At 53.4% G+C, this 23,277-nt stretch overlaps 2 protein-coding genes across 2 annotated transcripts; both read right to left on the bottom strand.

Moving 5' to 3' along the window:
• Positions 1 to 2,060: 2,060 nt before the first annotated feature.
• Positions 2,061 to 3,963, bottom strand: LOC142447289 (cathelicidin antimicrobial peptide-like). The gene is made up of 4 exons (XM_075548983.1): positions 3,763 to 3,963; positions 3,105 to 3,212; positions 2,793 to 2,864; positions 2,061 to 2,201 (listed from the first exon to the last, which is right to left on the bottom strand). The coding sequence occupies exons 1-4, from the start codon at positions 3,961 to 3,963 to the stop codon at positions 2,061 to 2,063; spliced, it is 522 nt and encodes a 173-aa protein (XP_075405098.1).
• Positions 3,964 to 13,851: 9,888 nt separating this feature from the next.
• Positions 13,852 to 15,670, bottom strand: LOC142447288 (cathelicidin antimicrobial peptide-like). The gene is made up of 4 exons (XM_075548982.1): positions 15,467 to 15,670; positions 14,838 to 14,945; positions 14,617 to 14,691; positions 13,852 to 14,031 (listed from the first exon to the last, which is right to left on the bottom strand). The coding sequence occupies exons 1-4, from the start codon at positions 15,668 to 15,670 to the stop codon at positions 14,026 to 14,028; spliced, it is 393 nt and encodes a 130-aa protein (XP_075405097.1). The 3' UTR covers positions 13,852 to 14,025.
• Positions 15,671 to 23,277: the final 7,607 nt, after the last annotated feature.

Below are 23,277 nucleotides of genomic sequence, written 5' to 3'. Positions count from 1 at the left end.
TCAAGTACATTTGTTGTCATCATCATTTTCAAAACATTTTCTTTCTACTTGAGCCTTTGGTATCAGCTCCTCATGTTTTTACCCCCCTCATAAACCCTTGATATTTAAAACAAATTTTTTTTCATGTCTTACTCTGAACAATATCCTCCTGGGAGAGGGTTATATGTAGATCATTGTGATGGGTTCCCTCTTTCTCCCCCCACCTTCCCCTTCCCCTCCAGTTACATAGTTTCACGTCAACTTGACAAATGGGTCTAGGGGTAGAGTCTGGCCTGTCCATCATTTGGGTCATGGCCTGATAGTGCCTCCTGGTGGCATGGCCTTCTCATGAGGATTGTGGGAACTTCCTCTCTTTCTCCCTGGAGGAGGGCCACACTCTCTCTGCTTCACCTTCCTGTTGAGGAGCCACATGCAGACCCTCGCCATCGCTGAGATGCTTCCACCAGCATTGGATCCACAAGACTTTTCACCCACCGGCCTGTGGTCTTTCTGCATCAGGCATCATTTCCTGTGCTGCATGAGTCTGAAGAGGAGTTTATGGACTGGTATCAGACATAAGGGTTACATCGGATGTATGGACCCGATCTGGACTGGGCTGTGATGTTTGCCAATATACTACTGCTCTGTGATATAGAACCCTCTCTGACACATATAAGAGGTCTCTGGATTTATTTCTCTGTCAACCAGCCTAACCCAAGCCTGAAACAGCGGCAACCTGCTTTACTAATTACAACACGGAGTTAGGGAGTGTGACTCTGGGAAATCTGGAAATCATCAAAAGGGAAATGGAATGCCTAAAACGGGATCTCCCAGGCTTATGAGCGATTCAAGAGGAATGGCTCCGAGTCGTCGTCCAAAGGGACATTTCAGGATCTACCTTGACCTACAACACCGTCTGTGATGAGACACTTGCTGTGGGCACTTGGTACTTGGCGTCGTTTTGACGGCTACTTTTGAGCTTCTCCCTTGTTCCTTCCCACAGATGTGGTCCTTTTCATTGCTGTGTATTCTCCCTGGTGGGGTCCCTGGGGGAGGTCACCATGAATGCTGCTCCAAAAGGTATGTGGAGTGAACGTGGCATTGGTACTGCAACGTTCTATCACACTAGCTCCAGCTTCGATCTTGTCACCAAGACCACATTTCCCAGTGACTTCTTTTTCCCCTTTGTTTCCAACTTTGGCTTTTTCTAATCGTCAAGATGCCCTTACAGGAGACACCAGCAGGGGAGCAGAGACATGAGCCCGGGCAAGGCAGGGAGAAGAGCCCATCGGTGTGGGTAACAGGGGCTCAACCCCTTTGGGGTCTCTGGGAGAAGCTAACACAACTCACAGCTGGCCCAACTTGGGGGCAAGGAAGCAAGGTGATGTCCCCACCAAATCCCCCCGAGCTTGGTGAAGCTCTCCCCAAGAGCTGACTCTGACACCGCCTGCGGCCCTGTGTCTGCAGAACAGAGAGTGATCATGACAGGAACTGCGGCTGAACCCCAAGAGCCACAGACTGGAACTCTGTGCTGCCCCTGCCTGTCGCTCCCCCACGCCGCTCCTGACCCTGCTGAGCAGGAGTCCTGTTCCTAACGCTCCACAGTTGGTGCCATGAGAGTCTCACCACAGGCCCACATCTTCATCTGCTGTCCAGCAGGATCGGCAGTGCCGGTCCTAATGCCAGCGGGGAAACCAGGAGGAGGGGGTTCTCCAGAGCTGAATTTTGTCAACAAGTGAGACCTTGTGGGAAGGCCACCAGGAGACTGGCTGTAGGACCTCAACATCCCCCTTGTCTCTGGGAGGATTCCACAGGTAGCCTGGTCCTGCTGCCCTCACCGCTGCACAGGCCTGCGTCAGTCCCCACTGGATGGAACAATTGTCCGACCCACCGCTATGTCCCAGCAAATATACGCACTCCCACAGCACCCATGAGTTGCCCACCCAGCCGCCCAAAGTCAATGACTCACTTGTGAAAAGAGAGGAGACATGAGACTAGTGAAATGGCTGGTTCTGGGGGGAGTTGCTTTCTCAAGAGTTTATTTTCTGAGTCTGGAGGCCAGGGGGAGGGCAGGGCAGGTCCTAGGATGCTTCTTCCCTGGGTGCAAGATTCTGAAAAAAGTCCTTGATTCTCTGGCCAATTTGCTCAATCTTCTGGCCAATCTTCTCTGCACCTCTCCGGAGGAATTCACCGATGCGGCCAATTCTCTTGACACGCTGAGGCTGTACAACAGGAAGAACCAGCTCCTTGAGGGGCTGCCCACACAGTGGTCCCAAGACACCTTCCCACTGAGAGTCCCTAACTTGGGCCACAACCGGTGCCCCAGCTGATGCTCCAGCAGTGCTCTCTGGAGCCGGCCGCTGAAGTCCTGCTCCCAGTGAACAGAGGGGACACTGAGGCCTGGAGATGGCAGCCCCTCCAGGCTCACAGGGCCCATCCTCAGCAGAGCTGAGCTGAGAGCCCAAGTCTCTAAGGAGTGGTACTCAAACTGTAGCAGACTCAGAATTCCCGGGACGATTGGGTAGCAGGCAAATTGCTGGTCGCCACCTGCAGCATCTGATCCAGGGGGACTGAGTGGGGACTGGGAATTTGCGTTTCTCCCAAGGCCACAGCTGAGCGCCACACTGGGAGAAGCACTGCTCTGTGGGATTGCTGAGCAATGAGGGAATGGGAGGCTTCAGGGTCAGGCTGAGGGGGGAGACCTGGGAGCAGGGCTTCCTCTGTCCTGGGTAAGGTCCTGATTCTGGCTTCAGAGGATGTGCCCCTCTCTGTCTGTCCCAGTCGGTCCCTGCTGCCCAGTACAGGCCACTCACCCGATCACAGCTGATGTCGAAGGAACCCGTGGCCTGGTCCAGAATGACGGTCCCCAAACACTGCTTCTCCAGCTGGGAGGAGGGGCTCAAGGTCAGGTTGAAATGCACTCCCATTTACCCCCAGCAAAACCCAGGGCCTTGCTGACACCAGAGCAGGTGCTGAGGAAAGGACCCCGGTTGGCGACCTGACCGCAGAGCAGTGCCACCACAGTGCTCCTCTGGCTCCCTTCTGGTCACTGGAAATGTCCCCTGGGGGCCCCTTTGCACAGGTCTTCTAGACACCCCACCAGCACCCTCTGAACCCAGCCTCACCCCATTCTCCTTGAAGTCACAGGTCTCAACAGGCCGCTGGGTCGTCTTGGGGCACACTGTCTCCTTTACGGTGAAACTCACAGGCTTCGGGCTGTACCGGTTATCATCCTGGGAAGAGGTGGGAAGAGGGAGGACCACGTTCAGCCTCATTCTCCCTGAGCCTGGTCTCGGCCTCCGTCTCCTCCCGTCCTGAGAGTAGCCTCTGCACAGCTGGGCACAGAGCTGAGGAGGACAGAGCTCAGTCCTGCCCCCCACAAGGGTCCACTGAGTGGTGGCAGAGCAGACAAGCTCTAATGAGAAGCCCCACCCCTTCTGCAGGATGTCAGGGAAATCAGTGGCCTCTCAGGACAGACACCTCACTCCACCTCAGGGCTTGGCACCCGCCTCTCTGAGTGGGATCATGGGTGACAGAGCAGGAGGCCACTCCCTCCAGATGCAATGTCACCCCTCATCCCTGGAGCTCTCAGAGCACCCTGGACCCTGCAGAGGGGAGGGGGGAACCTCTGCACACCGCAGGGAGTCTATGCTCTCAGGCTGGACCCTGCTCTAGGAAGACTGCCTGGAGGTAGTGGGGGAGTACAGCAATCAGCAGCTAGGACAGGAGACCAGGGTGACAGTGAGACCCAGTCAAGCCAAAGCAGAGGCCCCACAAACTCACTCCTTGGGGCTCCGGGCCGAGGAACAGGAGGCGGTAAAGACTGGCATCTGAAGATCGCTGGTTGAGGCCATCCACAGCCCGCAGCACAGCCTCCTGGTAGGTGTAGACCTGGGCAGCAGAGGGAGGTGCCACGCAGACCAGCTGCAGCAGCAGCAGGACTGCCCACCCCCGCAGGGAACAGCCGTCCATCTGGGTCTTCATGGTGCTCCAATCTGCTTTCCGCTAGCCCCCGGGAGCCTCCTTTATGCTCAGCCTGAGCCTGATGTGAAGGTCTAACGGGGGGGTTTCCTGCCCCCTGGCACACACACCCCTCCACACTGGCACTAGTTGCTTCTAGAGTGTGGCCTGCAGATTGCTTCAGCCCGCGCTGTGGCCTCACAGAACTGCTGTGCAGGAGATGGAAGCAGCCTGTGCACAAGGTGGACAGTGGTTTCTCCATCTCCTGGATGAAATCGCTCCCAGCCCCCATGGAGAAGCTCCTAGCCTGGTTGCTTAAGAGCACTGAGTTCCCCAGGAGAAGAAGGGAGCCAGGCCCCCACCTCACCCCCTCGGCCTCTGTGCTCTCCTGAGGAGTCAGGGCCACAGAGTGTGTTCCCCTCTGACTCCCCGGCTCCAGGCATTCATTGTCTCCCACACAACCGATGCTTGAGTACTGAATCAACTCCCCGGCCCATCACACCCCAGAGGATCGACCACCCAGCCAGTCCCAGGAAGATGCTGTCCATTGGGTTCAAGGCCACATTGCCCTCTGCACCCAGCCCTCAGCATGTTCTGGACTCAGCATCATGGCTTCCCCTTCCTGGACCTGTCTCCCTGCCCTTCTCAGTCTCAAATTGTCCCTGGCCCCTCCCAGAGGCAGCCTGTCCCCCTGGAGCCTGAGCAAGGGCGGGTTATTCCCACTGACCACATTCTCTGTGTGTCTCACTCAGGACACAGCAGGCTGGCGCCCCTTGCTGTGGCCAAAGCCTGGATGAAGCTTTGTTCTTCACAGCCTGACTGAGGTGTTGGAGGGCCCCCTACTTCTGAAACGCCCCCATATACACACACATCACATCCGCAGCCCCCCTGAAACTGTCACTGGTTGTCCCTCTGGCCTTCCCTGGGCTCCTTGTCCATACCTGTCATGGGTTGGATTACATCCCTGATCCTTAACTGTGTGCCAGTGGCTGGCATCCCATTGGGGTCTGCTGTTTGCATTGATTAAGGAGGCGCTTTTCCTGTGAGTAGATCCTGAATCAATCTCGCTAAGATTATAGGAGCATCGTGCCAGCAGAGTAGAGAGAGACGGAGTGAAACGGCTGCCAAGCCACATGAAGATGACCCAGGAGAAGAAGCTCCCAGGAGCCAATGGAGATCGGAAGCATTCCCAGAGAACCAACACCTTCCATTCCAAATTCCACCTCTCTGAACTATGAGAAAATAGATGTCTGTTGGTTGCAATCATATGCTTGGTGGTGTTTCTGCTCAAGCAGTATTGATAACAGACCATCTGCTTGGAGGCCCCTCCTTTCATGTCCGGGGCTTGCACGTTGCATCCTGGGCCTCGTCTCCTTCCACTCCTCACATCCCTGGGCCACGTCCCCTCCCAGGACACGGTGACGGTGGACAGGCACCACCTGGCCGGGGCCTCTGAGGTCAGGAGTCCCAGGAATGCCCTGCTTCGCTTCAGCCCACAGGGCCCTGCTGTTCTTCTGGATGCGCCCTCCATGAGCCCGAGCTGGGAGACTTGACTGAGCCTCCCCGTCCCCTTCTCCCACTGCAGGCACTTGCTCTGACCTCCCACCTCACTGCCCCGTATCTGACACCCTCTTTGCTCCCCTCAACCATGACCGCCACCTCCAGACACCACCTTCTCTGAGCCCAGGCTCTCCCCAGACCACAGTCCACTCTCCTCACCACCCTGGAGGGGCTGCTGCAAAGTGCTCATGTGTCCATTTTGTAAGGAATTTGGGGGCGCGAAACAGAACCAAAGATCCAATCGGCAAAATTTAGAAGCAGGCTTTATGGGGAGGCTTGCAGAGGGATTCAGCAACTCAGGGGATTGAGCCTTTGAAACCACGCCTTGGGGATCTAGGCTGCGTTTTTATTCCTCTGCTGCCAGGCACAGCTGGGAAGGATCCAAACTAGGGAGGATTTGTGCACACAGGTGCTTCAGAAGGGAGAAAGTCTTTGACCCTATCTATATGCCAAGGATGCCTAGAGTGGAGCGTGCTTGTCTTCAGAAAATATTCTTGCTCCGGAGCAACCGGCTCCAGGAATTTGAAGGTTGAGCAGGGGAGGGGGAGTTCAGTGAGATGGAGGTCAGCGAAAGGGAGGTCTATGAGAGGTGAATTCTAAGAGCCAAGCTGAAGGCACCAGATTCAAAATGGAGTCCCTTTTGCCAAGACCAGGCACATTTCACCCCCGGCCTTCATGTGCCCACATGCCCCTTGGCCTGGCATCAGGTTTCGTGGCCTCATTACTCCCTTGTCCTCATCCCCATCCCTGCACATCCAGGTTGCCAGGCTGCCGTGCACACCCCAACCACTGATGCTCCTCTCAGCCTCCTGCCCGTCCTGCCACCTCTGCACCTGTCCCTCCCCCTGGCAGGCCCTTCCCTTGGTGATGACTTTCCTGACCTCCCACTGCACACAACAACCTCCTCCTCTTTGCTCCGACGGCCTCCAAGAACTCTCCCCCACTGGACCCCAGGCACCTCCCAGTGCAGAGTTCAGCTGAGACCCCAGGCCAGGGTACGATAGGCTGGAGAGAGTCCAGCTGGAGGAGGTCATGGCCACAGTGACAGGGGGGTGCAGTCCTAGGGGCGACAGGCTAATGCTGGTGCCAGCTCGCCTGTGGACAGGCCTGTGCTGCGGGACCAGGGGGACTCTCAGATGGACACCTGGGAAGCAGTACCGGTTGCGCACTTGCCCTCCGGAGGAGGAGGAAGAAGTGGGCTCTGTGCAACCTGGTTTCACACTCCAGGGGTTGCTCCAGGGACCTCTTAGCCAAGGAAGGTTTGCACATCCGGCTCTGGATGACCACTGCGGGAGCCCTCCCAGGTCTCTGACCCCTCAGCCCCTTGCTAGCTGACTACAGAGGCCCTAAGCAGTCCAACTGGGAGATAACGGGGGGTCAGAGGCAGAGGAACCTCCCTGTCCTCAGATCCAGCACACTCAGCGCCCTCTCCTTCTGGCTTCTGGGCGCTTTCCACCCTGGCCCGTCCCAGACACTGCTCCCTGGTTGGGATCAGGTGGAGACACTGCAGCCTCCACACTGCTCAGAGCAAGTCAGACGTGTCCGCTCAGAGGGACTTGCCTTCTTCCTTCCTTCCATATGGGGACAGTGAAAATGTATTTTAAGTTTCTACTGTCGTCCATAGCCTTCCGCAAGCCAACTGTTGACTTCATTTCGGTCTTAAAATCTTCTAATTTCTCTTTAAAATTCTTCTTTGATTCATTAGCTTAGGAGACTGTTGTTTGACTGCCCATAGTTCCTAATTCCTCTAATTAATGGTCTAATTCCATCCCACTGTAGTCGGGGATTTATATTTTCAATCTTTTAAAATTTCCTGGGAACTGTTTTATCACCTATCCTGGAGCACAGCGGTGTTTTGTGATCTCTTTTGGAAAATGTTCCCAACACAGAAGAGGGCTGGTGGTGCTCCCATTCGGTGACATGGTTCTATAGATGCTCGTTAGGTCCGGTGAGTTCTCGGTGTTCTTCAAGTCTTCCATTTCATTGTTGATTCTCTTTGTAGGTGAACTCACCTTTAATGCAAGTGTGGAAGTCGAGTATTGACAGGTCTTACTATGATCACTTCTTTTTTTAAAAAAAACATCACCTTGTTGGGGGCTCATACAACTCTTATCACAATCCATACATGCATCAATTGTGTCGAGCACATTTGTACATTCATTGACTTCATCATTCTCAGAATATTTGCTCTCCACTTAAGCCCTTGGTATCAGCTCCTCATTTCCCCTTCCCTCTCCCCCTCCCTCATGAGCTCTTGATAATTTATAAATTATTATTATGTTGCGATCTTTTCTTTTGGCCTTCTACTGTTAGATATTATCATTTATCATCTCTAGCTCTCTTCATTTGCTTCTGTAGATTCAAATGACCATCTGGGTTTCTGGAAAGACGTGGCTGCCTAGCCAGGTGCTCTGAATCCATCCTTTGTAGCAGAATGGTAGAAAAGCAGAGAAGAAACACCTTGGGGTTCTGAACTTCCAAACCAGGGGAGGGGCACAGTGTCTCCCGACTCCATCCTGGAGCCCATCCTGAGGGAGATGGAACCAGGACGACTCAAGCCAACCCCAAGTTGGACACCAGTTTTGCTACAACTGATACAGGTTTGCCTCCTGGGGCAACAAAGCCAAGGCCCTAAGTCCAAGTTCAAGGGACAATGAGGCTTATTAGAAGGTGGCAAAAAAAAAAAAAAAAAGAAGAAGGTGGCACCAGTGAGGAGGCTGATGGCAACAAAGGCTGTCTTCTCAGGGTCCCGGGCACTTTTCACTGTGGAGTTGACACTTTGAGGAGTCTCCATGAAGTCAAGTTTCAGGAGAACAACAGGAAATCACTGTGACCGTGAGCAAGCAGGCAGCACAATAAGGTTCTTCTAAGCCTCCATGCCAGATGTCTCCGTTGACTCCTATATGGAAATAAAAGAAGAGTCTCAGAGTTGTCTGCTCCCTTCCACGTGACATCTGCATCCGGCCTGCTTGCCGGTGAGCAGGCCGTGCCTGATGAACAGCTCACAGCGCTGCTGGAGTAACGTGGGCTCTACGGGTCCCTGCTGGTTTCCAGGGAGAGCACGCACCTGCCGATACAATGAGGAGGCCTCAGGGCCTTCACCTGAGTGGGCCTTCTTCCTCTTGCAGGAAGCTCAGGCCTGGCACAGGGGCTGGACCTTGAGGTGCTGTCTAAACCCAAATGGAACTGTAGATAATCTCCCCGCTACCCAGTAGCCACATTTTAAACGGTAAAAATAAATAAATAAATAAATAAATTTTAGTAATAGACTTCATTTAACCATTTATACAAGATCTTATCACTTCAACATAGAATCACTATGAAACTTTTTGATAAGCTACTATGTTCTTATCATATTGATCTGCAGAAATCCTGTGTGTGTGTGTGTGTGTGTGTGTGTGTGTGTGTGTGTGTGTGTGTGTGTACTTTGGGACATCTCAGTCCAGTCCAGCTACATTTCAAGTCCCCGTGGCTGTGGCTGCCATGGAGACAGTGCAGGTCTAACGGGAGCAGAGCCATCAGGAAGGGCCAGGACCAGACTCTGTAGGTCACTGAGGCCCAGTCAAAAAGGAGCCAGTCACAGCCCTCCACAACGACCCTGAGGCTGCATAGTCTGAGGACCCCAGAGCAAGTTAAAATCTGACCAGGCACACCAGCCTGATGTCTGTGCGGCACTCATTAGCACAGGGACACACAAGCCACTCTGCAGGCAGTCATTAGTGTGTGTGACAAAGTGTCTCCTGGGGACGGGAAAATGTTGTAATGGGGATCTCATCAGGACAATTGGGAGTTTAGAATATGGACTAATCTATTGGTCAGATAAAAATATAAAGCCTCCACGTGACAGTCCTTGAATCTGATAGCTGAGCTGTGGGTATGTCAGGATATCCCCTTGTCCTTAGTAAATGTACACTGAAATCTGGAGGGAGGAGGGCACATCAGGAACACCACCTGCTACCGTAAAACCATATGCAGACAGACAGATGGGCGGTGAGAGAGAAATGAGCATGATAGGAGCCGGGGAGGAAAGATATCATGGACTGAGACAACAGGGATTTGGGGCTCTATTCCCAACTTCTCTGTCATTTTGAACGATGGGCAAACGAATAGATTCATTAAAGAAATAAAGAATCCGACCGTCTGTCTCTGAGTAAGCAGCCCATTCCGATTATTTGTAAGTTCCAGTCAGTCTTTAGTTCCATATCAAACTCTGACTCCGCAGCTCCTCCTGCAGATGGCCCTCATCTGGAATACTGCATCGATAACAGACCATTAGGGTTCATGCTCGTTAAATGTATTTTACTGTGCCTAAGTCAAATTGCACAGCTTAAACTGAAGACATGAAAGGTCTTGAGAAATGACAAGTACACATCCTGCCCACACTCCCTTGCACAAGCACCCTGGCACACCCTCTTCAGACTGACGAGTACTGCCACACCCACTGCGCAGTCACATAGTTCCATGCACTCGTTCTCACAAGCCCACTCACCCGGCCACCATGAGCGCACACTCACACCCCAGACACACACCCTCCATTGGCCTTGGCTGACAGACCAGGGAACACCTGGAGGACACTGGTGGTCAGCACAGGCCCGCCTCAGCCTTGTAAGTGATCCCTCTCTGGGCTCTAGCTTAGGCCAGCCCACTGCAGCTTCCCTGGACTATGCATGGGATCAGGTCGGGCAAACACCAAACGGGCTTGTCTGGGAGCTTCTTAAGCCTGGCTGCTTCTGATGCTCCGGACTCGCCAAATGCAAAGAAGGACGTATGTGGGTCAACAAAGGCACCCCCTGGGGACCTACCCCCACCCCAATCATCTCTAACCCAGGTATCACTCCACTCTTCCTGCAGAGAAAACCCCCCACTTGGGTCTTCAGTCTCTGCCCACGTCTGTCCTCCTGGTCTGCCTTCTCTTCCTCCCCTGGCCGACTGAATTCCTGCTCATCCTTCCCCCAAACATGTGTCCTCCCTGCCCGGCCCTCCCCCTGAGGGACTCAGTGTGCTGGTTCCTTCTCCATGTAGGGTGAGGAAGCTGATGTGTAGCCTTGCCAATCGCCAGGGTGTAACTACTCCCACGATGACTGATTTCAAGCTACCAACGTTAAAAGCCGACTCAAAACATTCCTGAAATTGTCACTACATCTCTAGTCGCTGAGATTCCTGACTCTGTCTAGACAAAGCGCCTAATTCTTCCTCATCATGGGAATGGACTTCTGAGGCAACCTACGAGGCACCGGAAGCCCTCTGATCTGCCTGAAATCCAACACACTTTCCCAGAAGGAAGCATGACCCCTGACTCGTAATTGCCAAGGAGGTCCCGCCCCCCCAGTCCCGCCCCACCCTGCAGGCCCCCGTAGCAGAGCTGTGGAGGTGGATGAGCACGGGGTCATTACAGAAAGTAGCAGCAGGAGTGTGGAGGCGTGAGCCAGGCCAGGAAGAGAAGTTAGAAGCCTGGAGTAATGTACAGACCATGGCTGTGGGTCGCAGGGCCGCCAACTGCTCCCCTCCCCTGAGGGGCTCTAGGAGGTGCTAGCACAACTCAGAGCTTGCCCACTGGGGGGCAGCGAAGATGGGATATGCCCACCCAAGGTGGGTGCAGCTGCTCCCTGAAAGCTCACCCCCAAACCTGATGCACCTTGTAGCCACAGAACAGAGTGGCAAGGACAGGTGTCAGAGGCAGCCAGTCTCTAACAACCGAAAGCCCAGAAGGCACGTGTACAGCGGTCATATAGAGTGATGATAGCAAGGTCATAGGGGATAAGTAAGATAGGAGAGCAAGCGGGTAAGATAAAGGAGTCAGACACACTTGATAGTAGCATGCTCACCTCAGCAACTCTTGATGGTCCAGGTGGAACTGGAAGAAGGGAGAGCGAGCCTTTACTGTCTTGGGACATTTATAGGTAGCCTTAAGACATGCATATTCAGTAGTCACATGCGTCACGAGGTGGGCGGTATCTACATTAAGGTCCCTGAGCTCACAGGTGAGGAGACCCAATACCTGTGTGGGGGAAGGTGTGAGGGGGCTGGGCAGCGTGGCTGGAAGAGAGAGCAGAAGGATCATGTCTGCTTCTCTGGGCAGATAGAATCAACCATGTGCTCACTTTAAGACTGCATCGCTGTTCATGGGAGCATCCGCGAGAATGACGTGAAGCAGAGACTGTCCTTGGACTTTACCTCCGACTTACCAAAGTCGGGCCTTTCCTGTCGTGCAAGACCAGATGCCCAGATTCCCTCGGTTACAAGTTAGGGAATATAATTCTCGTCCCCCAGTGTTAGTCTCCTGCAGACAGGGACAGCTTCTGAAGAGCCCGAAGCAGCAGAGCTGGGACTGGGTGTCCCGTGCCTGGCTCTCCTCACCAGAGCCGCTCGCCCGGAATGCAGCACTTGTATAGGCTCGTTGAAGCCTGAGCACGGGCTACACTGTCATCGGGGCCCAGCAGAAACAATTGCGATGTGGCCTAAGGGTAGGGGAGAAGTCCAAGGGTGACACTCCTGCTCAGAGCTGTCAAGGCACAGAGAGGCCCATAAGGCCAGCCCCACCCCGCCCCCACAAGACACGATGCACCCTCACTGACCCACAGCACTACGGAGGACAGCATTGGAGACACAATGCAGAAACTGTTCCCGATCTGACCCACACACACCAGGGTGAAACACAAAGGGAGCGTGACAGAACAGCAAAGGGAGCAAAGCAACAATGTCCCTGAGAAATCCTGAAAACAGACTTCAGGCTTGGAGGGCAGAGCTTAGCACCTCATCAGACTCTGTCAAAAAATATTCATAAGGGTCAGCAGACAGACCTAGAACTATTTATAGGCCTTTCTTCTTCTTTTCATGTTTATCTATATAAGACAGGCAAGATAAACAATCCCAAGGAGAAAACAATGGGACCGATGGTTCTATGGGACAGGGGAGAGGGCAGGTGGGGGAAAGGGAGTGGGGATCCAACAAACCCAGGGACAAGGGAACAACAAGAGATCTAAAATCCCTGCAAGAGGGTGTAGAATGCCTGGTGGGGTTCAATCAAGTGCAAAGTAGCCAAGAGGAAGTGCAGAAAGAGCCAAATGAAGGTCAAACAAGTTAGTGAGACAGGAGGCAAGTAAAAGGAAATAGAGGAAAGAACTAGGAGGCAAAAGACACGTGTAGGCGAAAGAAAATGTTTTGAAAATGATGATGGAAAAAATAAACGAATAAATATATTTTTTAAAAGAAAGTGATGATGGCAACATATGTACAAATGTGCGTGACAGCTGATGTATGGATCGTTATAAGGGCTGTAAGAGCCCCCAGTAAAGTGATTTATAAATTAAAATAACGTCAGAAAGTAGGGTAGAAGCAAGACACAAAACCAACCAACCAACCAACCAACCAACCAACGAAACTCTTTCTACTTGAGCTCTTGGTATCAGCTCCTCTTTTTCCCTTCCCTCTCTTCCCCACCTTTCCACCCTCGTGACCCTTGGTTAAATTATAACTTATTATTTTTATATCTTACACTGCCCGCTGTCTCCTTTCACCCACGTTTCTGTTGTCCGTCCCCCTCAGCAGGTTAACTTACGGACCAAGCAGACCCCCATGTCTCTGGGAGATTGAGCAGGAGACCTATTTACTCCTTAGGCAAACAGGACAGGACCCCCACCTTCCTCGGTTCAAGGCCCAAGGGAGAATGCTGATGTCTCAGCCCTGGGAGCTGATGAAGCAATGGCCGGCCTGTCTCTCTGCCTGAGATAAACGGACACTTGCCTCCTGTTCCCTGACTAAAGCTAGCTGCAAAAAGCAGCAGTCTGCAATCTTATCAGTTACTTCATGTTCCCAGCCTCAACCTCCCCTCCTGTCTGTGGATAACTTGGCTGATATGTTAGTGCTACTTTGTAAACACTCAAATAGTGCACTGTCCCTGTGTGTAATCCTGTCACATGGAGCAGGACTACATGCAGGGAATGGGCTTAAGCCTGCCCCTCATTAAAGATTGGGGCTCTGGAGTGTCTACAGAGCAGGGATCCCCCACGCCTAACATTGGTGATCCCTTTTGTATATGTCTTCTCATTGCAGATGGTACCTTCTCGAACCCGTTTGAAATGTAAGGTAAGAGTCGGTCTCTATGTTATCTTACACTGTCCACTGTCACCACCATGTGAGCAGCAACAGCTGCCTGGTGTCACCACCACTGCAGGAACCTAGGACTGCTTTGGTCCCTGTCCCCACCCACCCCTATGTCACATACACACACCCCTGCAAGCAAGCAAGTGCCCAGCCCCCCAAACGCAAGGACTCGGCTGACGGAAGAAGGGACACGAGAGATGACAAGGGAGTGAAAGAAGAGGACAAGGGAGCCTGACGGAAGTTGCTTTCACAGAGTTTATTTTCCGAGTTCGCCAGCCCGTGCGAGAACCTTAGGACGCGTCCCACCGGGGATGAAGACCATCAAAACTGTCCTCAAGTTGCTCCCAAATTGACTCGGTAGGTTTGCCAGTCTTCTCTAGGATCTCCGGTCAGAATTAGGCAGGCGGCAAAGCACTTGGCACCTTAATTCTGTGCACCAGGAAGAAGCAAGCTCCCTGAGGGACTGGGTGAACAGTCACGCCAAGACCCCCTCCACTGAGAATCCCATGCTTAGGCCACCCCCACCCAAGCCTGGGAGCCCCCAGCTGATGCTCCAGCAGTGCTCTCTGGAGCAGGCAGCTGAGTTCCTGCTCCCAGTGAACAGGGGGGACACTAAGACCTGGAGATGGCAGCCCCTCCAGGCTCACAGGGTCCAACCTCAGCAGAGCTGAGCTGAGAGCCCAAGTCTCTAAGGAGGGGTGCTCAAACTGTAGCAGACTCAGAAATCCCGGGACGATTGGGTAGCAGGCAAATTGCTGGTCGCCACCTGCAGCATCTGATCTAGGGGTACTGAGTGGGGACTGGGAATTTGCGTTTCTCTCAAGGCCCCAGCTGAGCGCCACACTGTGGGACTGCTGAGCAATGAGGGGATGGGAGACTTCAGGGTCAGGCTGAGGGAGGAGACCTGGGTGCTTGACCTCCTCTGTCCTGGGTGAGGTCCTGATTCTGGCTTCAGAGGATGTCCCCTCTCTGTCTGTCCCAGTCGGTCCCCACTGCCCAGCACAGACCACTCACCCACTCACAGACGAGGTCATCCAAGGAGTCCAAGGGCTCCTCCAAACCAATGGTCCCCGAACAGTACTTCCTCTTCTGGGAAGAGGCATCCAAGGTCAGACTGAACCCCATTGAGTGCCCTGCCCTCCCAGCTCCGTCCTCATGCCTGGAAATGTCCCCTGGGGAACCCTTGGTTCAGGTCTTCCAGACACCCCACCAGCACCCTCATAGCCCAGCCTCACCCCATTCTCCTTGAAGTCACACTCTTCGACAGACTTCCCTGACTTCTTGGAGCACACTGTCTCCTGCATCGTGAAACCCACATGCTTTGGGAAGAAGGGATTATAATCCTGGGAAGAGATGGGGAAAGGGATGACCGTGTTCAGCCTCATGTGGTCTCTGCCTCCATCTCCTCCCGCCTGAGAGTAGCCTCTGCACAGCTGGGCACAGAGCCCAGTCCTGCCCTACACAAGGGTCCACGGAGTGGTGGCAGAGCAGACAAGCTCTAATGAGGAGCCCCACCCCCTCTGCAGGGGGTCAGGGAGATCAGTGGCCTCTCAGGACAGACACCTCAGGGCTGCCCCCCCCCCCCCCCCGCCTCTCTGAGTGGGATCATAGGTGACAGAGCAGGAGGTCACTCCCTCCAGATGCAATGTCTCCCCTCATCCCTGGAGCTCTCTGAGCACCCTGGACCCTGCCAGGGGAGCGAGGCACCTCTGCACACCGCAGGGAGTCTATGCTCTCAGGCTGGACCCTGCTCTAGGAAGACTGCCTGGAGGTGGTGGGGGAGTACAACAAACAGCAGCCGGGACAGGAGACCAGGGTGACAGTGAGACCCAGTCAGGCCAGAGCAGAGGCCCCACCGACTCACTCCATCGAGATCTGGGTCCCGCTCCCGGTCCAGGAGGCCATAAAGATTGGCTTCCGAGGACCGCTGGTTGAGGCCATCCACAAGCCGCAGCACAGCCTCATGGTAGCGGTACACATCTGCAAGGGAGGCTGGCGCCACCCAGACCAGCAGCAGCAGCAGGACTGCCCACCCCCGCAGGGAACAGCCGTCCATCTGGGTCTTCATGGTGCTCCAATCTGCTTTCCGCTAGCCCCCCCGGAGCCTCCTTTATGCTCAGCCTGAGCTGGAGGCGGGGCCTTCTTGGCACCCCATCATTGGCTGTCTTCCAGAGTGTGGGTCAGAGGTTTCCACCGCTCCTGCTGTGGCCTCACAGAACTTGCTGTGCAGGAGATGGGAACAGCCTGTGCACGAGGTAAACAGTGTATTCTCCATCTCCTGGATGAAATCGCTCCCAGCCCCCATGGAGAAGCTCCTAGCCTGGTTGCTTAAGAGCACTGAGTTCCCCAGGAGAGGAAGGGAGCCAGGCCCCCACTTCACCCCCTCGGCCTCTGTGCTCTCCTGAGGAGTCAGGGCCACAGAGTGTGTTCCCCTCTGACTCCCCGGCTCCAGGCATTCATTGTCTCCCACACAACCGATGCTTGAGCACTGAATCAACTCCCCGGCCCATCACACCCCAGAGGATCGACCACCCAGCCAGTCCCAAGGAGAAGCTGTCCTTTGGGTTCAAGGCCACATCGCCCTCTGCACCCAGCCCTCAGCATGTTCTGGAGCTCAGCATCATGGCTTCCCCTTCCTGGACCTGTCTCCCTGCCCTTCTCAGTCTCAAAATGTCCCTGGCCCCTCCCAGAGGCAGCCTGTCCCCCTGGAGCCTGAGCAAGGGTGGGCTATTCCCACTGACCACATTCTCTGTGTGTCTCACTCAGGGCACAGCAGGCTGGCGCCCCCGCTGTGGCCAGAGCCTGGATGAAGCTTTGTCCTTCACAGCCTGACTGAGGTGTTGGAGGGCCCCCTACTTCTGAAATGCCCCCATATGCACACACATCCCGGTCCCCCCTGAAACTGTCACCAGTTGTCCCTTTGGTTTTCCCTGGGCTCCTTGTGCATCAAAGAGTGGGTGCTGTAAACTCTAACTGTGATGCTGTGGCTGTGATCTGGGAATCAGGGGTCCTTGATATGTTAATGAGTCATGCTTCCTATCAAGTAGAACTCAACTCAGTCTCCATTGACATTTACAAGACATTAAATCAGTCCGGGGAGCAGAGGGAGATAAGGTAAATTAGATGCCAGATGAAATAGACCTTTTGCCAAGAACAAAAGGTCAAGAGAGATAAGAATCTTTCACCAGAGCTGACAGAGAGAGGAGGTTGCCCTCAACTGGCACCTTGAATGCAGACATCTACCCTCCTGAACTGGGAGAAAATAAGGGTCTGTTGGTTAAAGCCCTGGACCCAGTGGTTTTCCTGTGAAAGCAGCACTGGACCACCAATGCAATCAACCTTCTTCCAGACCCCTCCTGTAACATTCATAGAGGTCGAAATACAAGCATGTGTGCATGCAAATATATTTATATTTAACAATAGGGAAAAAGATCTATGTGCATGTATTTATATGTTAAGTATTAAGGTAGCAGACAGACATTAGGCCTCAACTCAAGTACTCCCTCAAAGCAAAAACACTTTGTTCTAATAGCCTGGTATTCTGTGATGCTCACCTTTCTGACAGGATGGCTGAAGACAAAATGGGTGCATAAGCAAATGTGGTGAAGAAAACTGTTGGTGCCTGGCTATCAAAAGATAGAGCATCTGGGGTCTTAAAGGCATGAAGATAAACAAGCAGCTGTCTAGCTGAGAAAACACAAAGCCCACGAAGAAGCACACCAGCCTGTGTGATCATGAAGTGTTGATGGGATCAGGTATCAGGCACCAAACCCAGAACAAAAATCATATCAATGAGAATGAGGGGGACTGCAGCATAGAGACCCAACACCTATCTGTAGAAAATTGGACATCCTCTTACAGAAGGGTCACAAGGAATTGACGAACCAGTCAGGGTTCAGTATAGCACCAATGAAACATACAACTTTCCTCTAGTTCTTTCATGCTTCCTCCCTGTCCCCCCTCCACTATCATGACCCCAATTCTACCTTACAAATATGGCTGGACCAGAGCATGTACATAGGTACAGAAAAGAGCTCACAGGGAATCCAGGACAGAAAAACCCCTCAGGATGAGAGTAGTGATACCAGGAGGGTACGAGAAAGGTAGGGAGAGAAAGAGGGAATCTATAACAGTGATCTATATATAACCCCTTCCCAGGGGGACAGACACCAGAAAAGTGGGTGAAGGGAGACATCAGTCGGTGTAAGACATGAAAAAAAAATTATCAAGGGTTCATGAGGGAGGAAGCATGGGGAACTGGGGAAGATGAGCTGATACCAAAGGTTTAAGTAGAAAGAAAATGTTTTGAAAATGGTGATGGCAACAAATGTACAAATGTGCTGAGACAAAGGACATGTGTGTGCATTGTGATAAGAGCTGTAAGAGGCCCCAATAAAAGAATTATTTTTTTAAAAAGACCCCTCCTCTTTATGTCCCGGGCTTGCAGGTTGCACCCTGGGCCACGTCCCCTCCCAGGACACGTTGACGGTGGACAGGCACCACCTGGTCGGGGCCTCTGAGGTCAGGAGTCCCAGGAAAGCCCTGCTTCGCTTCAGCCCACAGGGCCCTGCTGTTCTTCTGGATGCGCCCTCCATGAGCCCGAGCTGGGAGACTCGACTGAGCCTCCCCGTCCCCTTCTCCCACTGCAGACACTTGCTCTGACCTCCCGTCTCACTGCCCCGTATCTGACACCCTCTTTGCTCCCTTCAGCCATGGCTGCCACCTCCAGTCGCCACCTTCTCTGAGTCCAGGTTCTCTCCAGACCACAGTCCACTCTCCTCACCACCGTGGAGGGGCTGCTTCAAAGGGCTCATGTGTCCATTTACCCCCGGCCTTCATGTGCCCACACGCCCCTTGGCCTGGCATCAGGTTCTGTGGCCTCATTGCTCCCTTGACCTCATCCCCATCCCTGCACATCCAAGCTGCCAGGCTGCCATGCACACCCCAACCACTGATGCTCCTCTGAGCCTCCTGCCCTTGTTGTCACCTCTGCACCTGTCCCTCCCCCTGGCAGGCCCTTCCCTTGGTGACGACTTTCCTGACCTCCCACTGCACACAACAACCTCCTCCTCTCTGCTCCGGCGGCCTCCAAGAACTCTCCCCAGTGGACCCCAGGCACCTCCCTGTGCAGAGTCCAGCTGAGACCCCAGGCCAGGGTACGATAGGCTAGAGAGAGTCCAGCTGGAGAAGGTCATGGCCACAGTGACAGCGGGGTGCAGTCATAGGGACGACAGGCTAATGCTGGTGCCAGCTCGCCTGTGGACAGGCCTGTGCTGCGGGACCAGGGGGACTCTCAGATGGACACCTGGGAAGCAGTAGCCTGGTCACATCTGCCGGTTGCGCACTTGCCCTCTGGAGGAGGAGGAAGAAGTGGGCTCTGTGCAACCTGGTTTCACACTCCAGGGGTTGCCCCAGGGACCTCTTAGCCAAGGAGGGTTTGCACATCCCGGCTCTGCGTGACCACTGCGGGAGCCCTCCCAGGCCTCTAACCCCTCAGCCCCTTGCTAGCTGGCTACAGAGGCCCTAAGCAGTCCAACTGGGAGATAACGGGGGGGTCAGAGGCAGAGGAAACTCCCTGTCCTCAGATCCAGCACACTCAGCGCCCTCTCCTTCTGGCTTCTGGGCGCTTTCCACCCTGGCCCTTCCCAGACACTGCTCCCTGGTTGGGATCAGGTGGAGACCCTGCAGCCTCCACACTGCTCAGAGCAAGTCAGACGTGTCCGCTCAGAGGGACTTGCCTTCCCTTCTTGGTCACAGCACAACGCCAGGCTTTCTAGGAGGCAGCCCGGAATCCGGCCTGGGGCTGGCCACCTGCAGGCCAGTGCCAACCAGGTGCACTAGGGAGCTGATCTTACCTGATGTCCCTGGCTGCCCCCTCTCCTACAGGGAGGGGGAAAGGTGCTCGCCCAGCTTCCCTTTTTTTTTTTTAAACATTTTATTAGGGGCTCATACAACTCTTATTATAATCCATACATATACATACATCAATTGTATAAAGCACATCCGCACATTCCCTGCCCCAAATAATTCTCAAAGCATTTGCTCTCCACTTAAGCCCTTTACATCAGGTCCTCTTTTTTTCACCCTCCCTCCCCGCCCCCCCAGCTTCCCTTTTCATAAAGGCTCACCCCTGGGACAGGGTTACTAGAAGAGTCTAGGTGACTCTGAATCAGAGAAGGGCTAGGATTTCCTCTGGGGTCTTCAGAGATGGACAAATGCCCCTCTCCTACAGCAGGGATCTTTTCAAAGGCCTGGGAAGCTCCTGTCCTTCAGAAAAGCTTCCCTCTGTGGCTGCCCCGCCATGGACAGCTTGTGGGGATAATAGAGGTCTGTCCACGCAGCTTCCTCGGCCTCTTGGGAAGCACCAGGCTTGGGGAGCGGGGGGATCCTGGGATGGGAATCCGTGGGACCATGACCATCCCCAGTCTTTGTCTCTGTGGCCCAGCCACTGCCCCTCTGGGCTACAGTCGACGCCCAGCACCCGAGGGAAGGCCAGGACTCACCAGCCGCAGTTCAGCCTCCTGCACTAGGCTGTCTGCCTTCTCATTCGGTCCTGTGCAATCTTCTCAGACCAACCCCTGGTGAGCTGCTCTGGGCTCAATCTCCCACCTGACAAGCAGGATCAGTGCGGTGTCTGCTGTGTACCCTGTGTCAGGCTCGAATGCCACGTGGTGCCTGCTCGGTGCGCAGCCGCTGTGCGGTTGTTCTGCTCGTGTTCATGGCCCCACCCCGCATGAGGCCAGGGAGGAGGTGAGAGTGGAGTGACTGGCTTCGAGCTGCAGTTCCTCAGGAAGTCAGCCCTCTAAAGGAAGCTTCCCAGGGCCATCCCAAAGTGTGTTTGCATTTTTACCCGATCAGCGCACCCTGGACAGGTTCTAGTGGGGGGTAGAGGGGATGTGGGCACCAACTTAGATCAGATCACCACAGAAACTCATGCTGGAGTGCTGCTTGGAGGGAGCGGATTCTCCTATGTCCACCGCAGGAATCTCCCCCTGACTCCCACCCCCACCCTGGGGAAGGAGACAGCAGGTCACACTCTCTTGAGAGTCCCTGCAGAGACAGGAGGGCAGCGGTGTGTGAGCAGATCCTCTTCCACATAGATCAGTTTCTTTCCTTGGCTTGCGTACTTGACCTCCCTGCCCCTCCCTGCTCAGCAGCGTCCCTCCTCAACTGAATGGAGAAGCATAATGGGGTATGTACCTGAGATGGAATATTATTCAGCCTTGAAAAAGAATGGAGGTGTGCCATGTGTTAGGATTTTGCTGGGTGGAAATACATGAAGAGACCCAGGAGTTTTCCCTGGACAGCTGTGAGGACACAGTGGACGGGTATGTATGTGTGTGTGCATGTGTGTGTAAAATGCCTTACACACAGCGTGCATGCATGAACTGCCCAAGCAGACAGGCCACCCCAAAGGACCCCAGGTGGACTTTGAACTCTGCAAAGCCGCTCGGCGATGCACAAACTGTCACAACAGGAGGAGCATCGACCTGGCGCTGGTGGCACAGATGGCTCAAACATTATAGCTGACCAGATGCCTTCCCTCCCTGAGCTTTCGTTTTCTCCTGCACACACAGAGACAGAACTCCCAGCCCTATTTGATGGTCGTATGTGGGGCCAGGTGGACATTCAGGGGCTGAAGTGCCTGCCCTCTGAGCAGGCATTGTGGCCTCTGCATCCATGAGACAGGAAGGCTACCCACTTCTCTGCTTCACAATCTTGGCGCTGCTCAACAGCCAGTAAGTGGAAACAACCCAGGTGTCCATCATCAGCTGAATGGAGAAGCACAATGGGGTATGCACATTGAATGGAATATTACTCAGCCATGAAAAAGGAATGAAGGTGTGCTGTGTGTTAGGACATTGTGCTGGGTGAAATAACTGAGAAAGTGATAGCTATTGTATAATTCCACATCTATGAAACACTTAGAATAGGCAAATTCATAGAGACCAATGTGTAATTGAGGTGGCCAAGAACAGAGAGGAGGGAGAAATGGGAAGTTACAGTTTTATGAGTATAGAGTTTCTGTTTGGGGTGCTGAAAAATTTTGGAAGCAACTAATTGTGAAAATAATTAATGCCACTCGATTGCACTCTTAAAATGGCAAGTTTGTGCATGCAGATCTTACCACCTATCACCTGCAAGTAAAGCTTCGCTGCAGGTCACTCAGCCATGGTTGTGGCAGCACATCAACAGGGCATTTCCAGAAATTCAAGCCAAATTCAGGAGAGGACACGGCACAAGGAATATCAGTGCTGACCTCACCTGGATCTTGACTAAAAGCAGAGAATATGAGATAGATGATCACTTGAATGTTACTGGCTGTACACAACTGTGTGGATCATCATAAACCAGGCATTGAGAAGAACAGGGATTCCAAAATATTAATAGGGTTCATTTGGAATCGGTACATGGGTCTAGAGACCAATCTTTGAGACAGAAGAAACGTTGCATCGTGTAAAGTCAGAAAAGGCGTGGGTCAGGGTTGATCCTTCAATCATCCTTGGTTAATCTGCATGCAAGCAAATCTTCAGAGAAGCTGGGTACGTGTGGAGGAGCATGCCCTAGCACTGGAGAAAAGCTCACCGACAACCGAGAAATGCAGATGATGCAGCTTTGACTGCCGACAGCCAGCAGCCCTCGAAGCACTTGCTGATGATGATCAAGGACTGCAGTCTCCAACGGGGACCACAGCTCACAATGAAGAAAATCGAATCCTCACCATAAGGCCAAGAGGCAACATCATGATAAACAGGAAAAAAGGAGAAGAGGGAAAAAGAAACTGAAGTTATGAAGGATTTCATTTTGCTTGAATCGACAATCAAGGCTCATGGAAGCAGCCATCACGAAATCCGACAGTGTATGGCCTAGGAGAGATGTGCTACAGGAGACCTCGTCAAGGTTTTGAAGAACAAAGGTGGACCAAGGCGCTCCTGCGCCAAAACCTGGTCTTTCCGATCACCCAAGGCACGGAAAAGTGAGACATGGACCGAGGATGCCCTCGGAAGAATCCGGGTGTTGGGGAAGAACCCTGGGAGTGGCACGAGCTGTCAGCTGAACAAAGGAATCTGTCTTAGAAGAAGACCGGCCAGAATGCTTGTTAGACGCAAGGATGAGGAGACCTAACGGGATCAGTCCCTGGAACCCGGCATAGGACTCGGGTCAGGAAAACTGAAGCAGACGCTCCGCAGGACAGATAGACCCCTGGGCAGCCACAAAGGCCTCAAAGATAAAACCATGTGAGCTTGGCCCGGGCTGCGCAGCGTTGGCTCTGGAGTGGTGGTGAGACTGAACTGATGCAACAACGTCCAGGAACAACAACATTTCACCACAATTAAAAGTGCTTTTATTATCAATTGGGAGTTCGTTCATAAATCATATTATTCCATAGCTCTGGCACATCCAGCAGTGTTGTACAATGGCCACCACCATCTGTTTCCAAACATTCCTTCCCTTCCTGGACTCCTTGACATCACCTCCCTTTTACCCCCACCCACACACCCAATTTTTTTTTTTTTAAGAAAAGAAAGGATCCCTGTGAGCCAAAACTCTCCCAGTGAACTCCCAGACAATAGCAACTGAGCAAGGGCCCCAGGCTCACTCTGGGACATGCTGTCTTCGGGAGAGGGAAGTTCAGGGTCTGAGAGGAATTTAGTTCCCTGTCCCTGCAAGACA

This window comes from Tenrec ecaudatus, chromosome 4 (genome assembly GCF_050624435.1).
Source record: "Tenrec ecaudatus isolate mTenEca1 chromosome 4, mTenEca1.hap1, whole genome shotgun sequence".
Taxonomy (NCBI): domain Eukaryota; kingdom Metazoa; phylum Chordata; class Mammalia; order Afrosoricida; family Tenrecidae; genus Tenrec; species Tenrec ecaudatus.
The sequence above is the reverse complement of the archived record's forward strand: the minus strand, read 5'-3'. Positions and strand labels throughout refer to the sequence as shown.

Excerpts from the sequence above, each read along its gene's own strand:
- LOC142447288 (XM_075548982.1), bottom strand. The coding sequence starts at position 15,670 with ATGAAGACCCAGATGGACGGCTGTTCCCTGCGGGGGTGGGCAGTCCTG. Across the intron at positions 14,946-15,466 it reads GGGACCCAGATCTCGATGGA|GATTATAATCCCTTCTTCCC; the intron begins GTGAGTCGGTGG and ends ATCTCTTCCCAG. Across the intron at positions 14,692-14,837 it reads GTGACTTCAAGGAGAATGGG|AAGAGGAAGTACTGTTCGGG; the intron begins GTGAGGCTGGGC and ends GCCTCTTCCCAG.
- LOC142447289 (XM_075548983.1), bottom strand. The coding sequence starts at position 3,963 with ATGAAGACCCAGATGGACGGCTGTTCCCTGCGGGGGTGGGCAGTCCTG. Across the intron at positions 3,213-3,762 it reads TCGGCCCGGAGCCCCAAGGA|GATGATAACCGGTACAGCCC; the intron begins GTGAGTTTGTGG and ends ACCTCTTCCCAG. Across the intron at positions 2,202-2,792 it reads TCGACATCAGCTGTGATCGG|CCTCAGCGTGTCAAGAGAAT; the intron begins GTGAGTGGCCTG and ends CCTGTTGTACAG.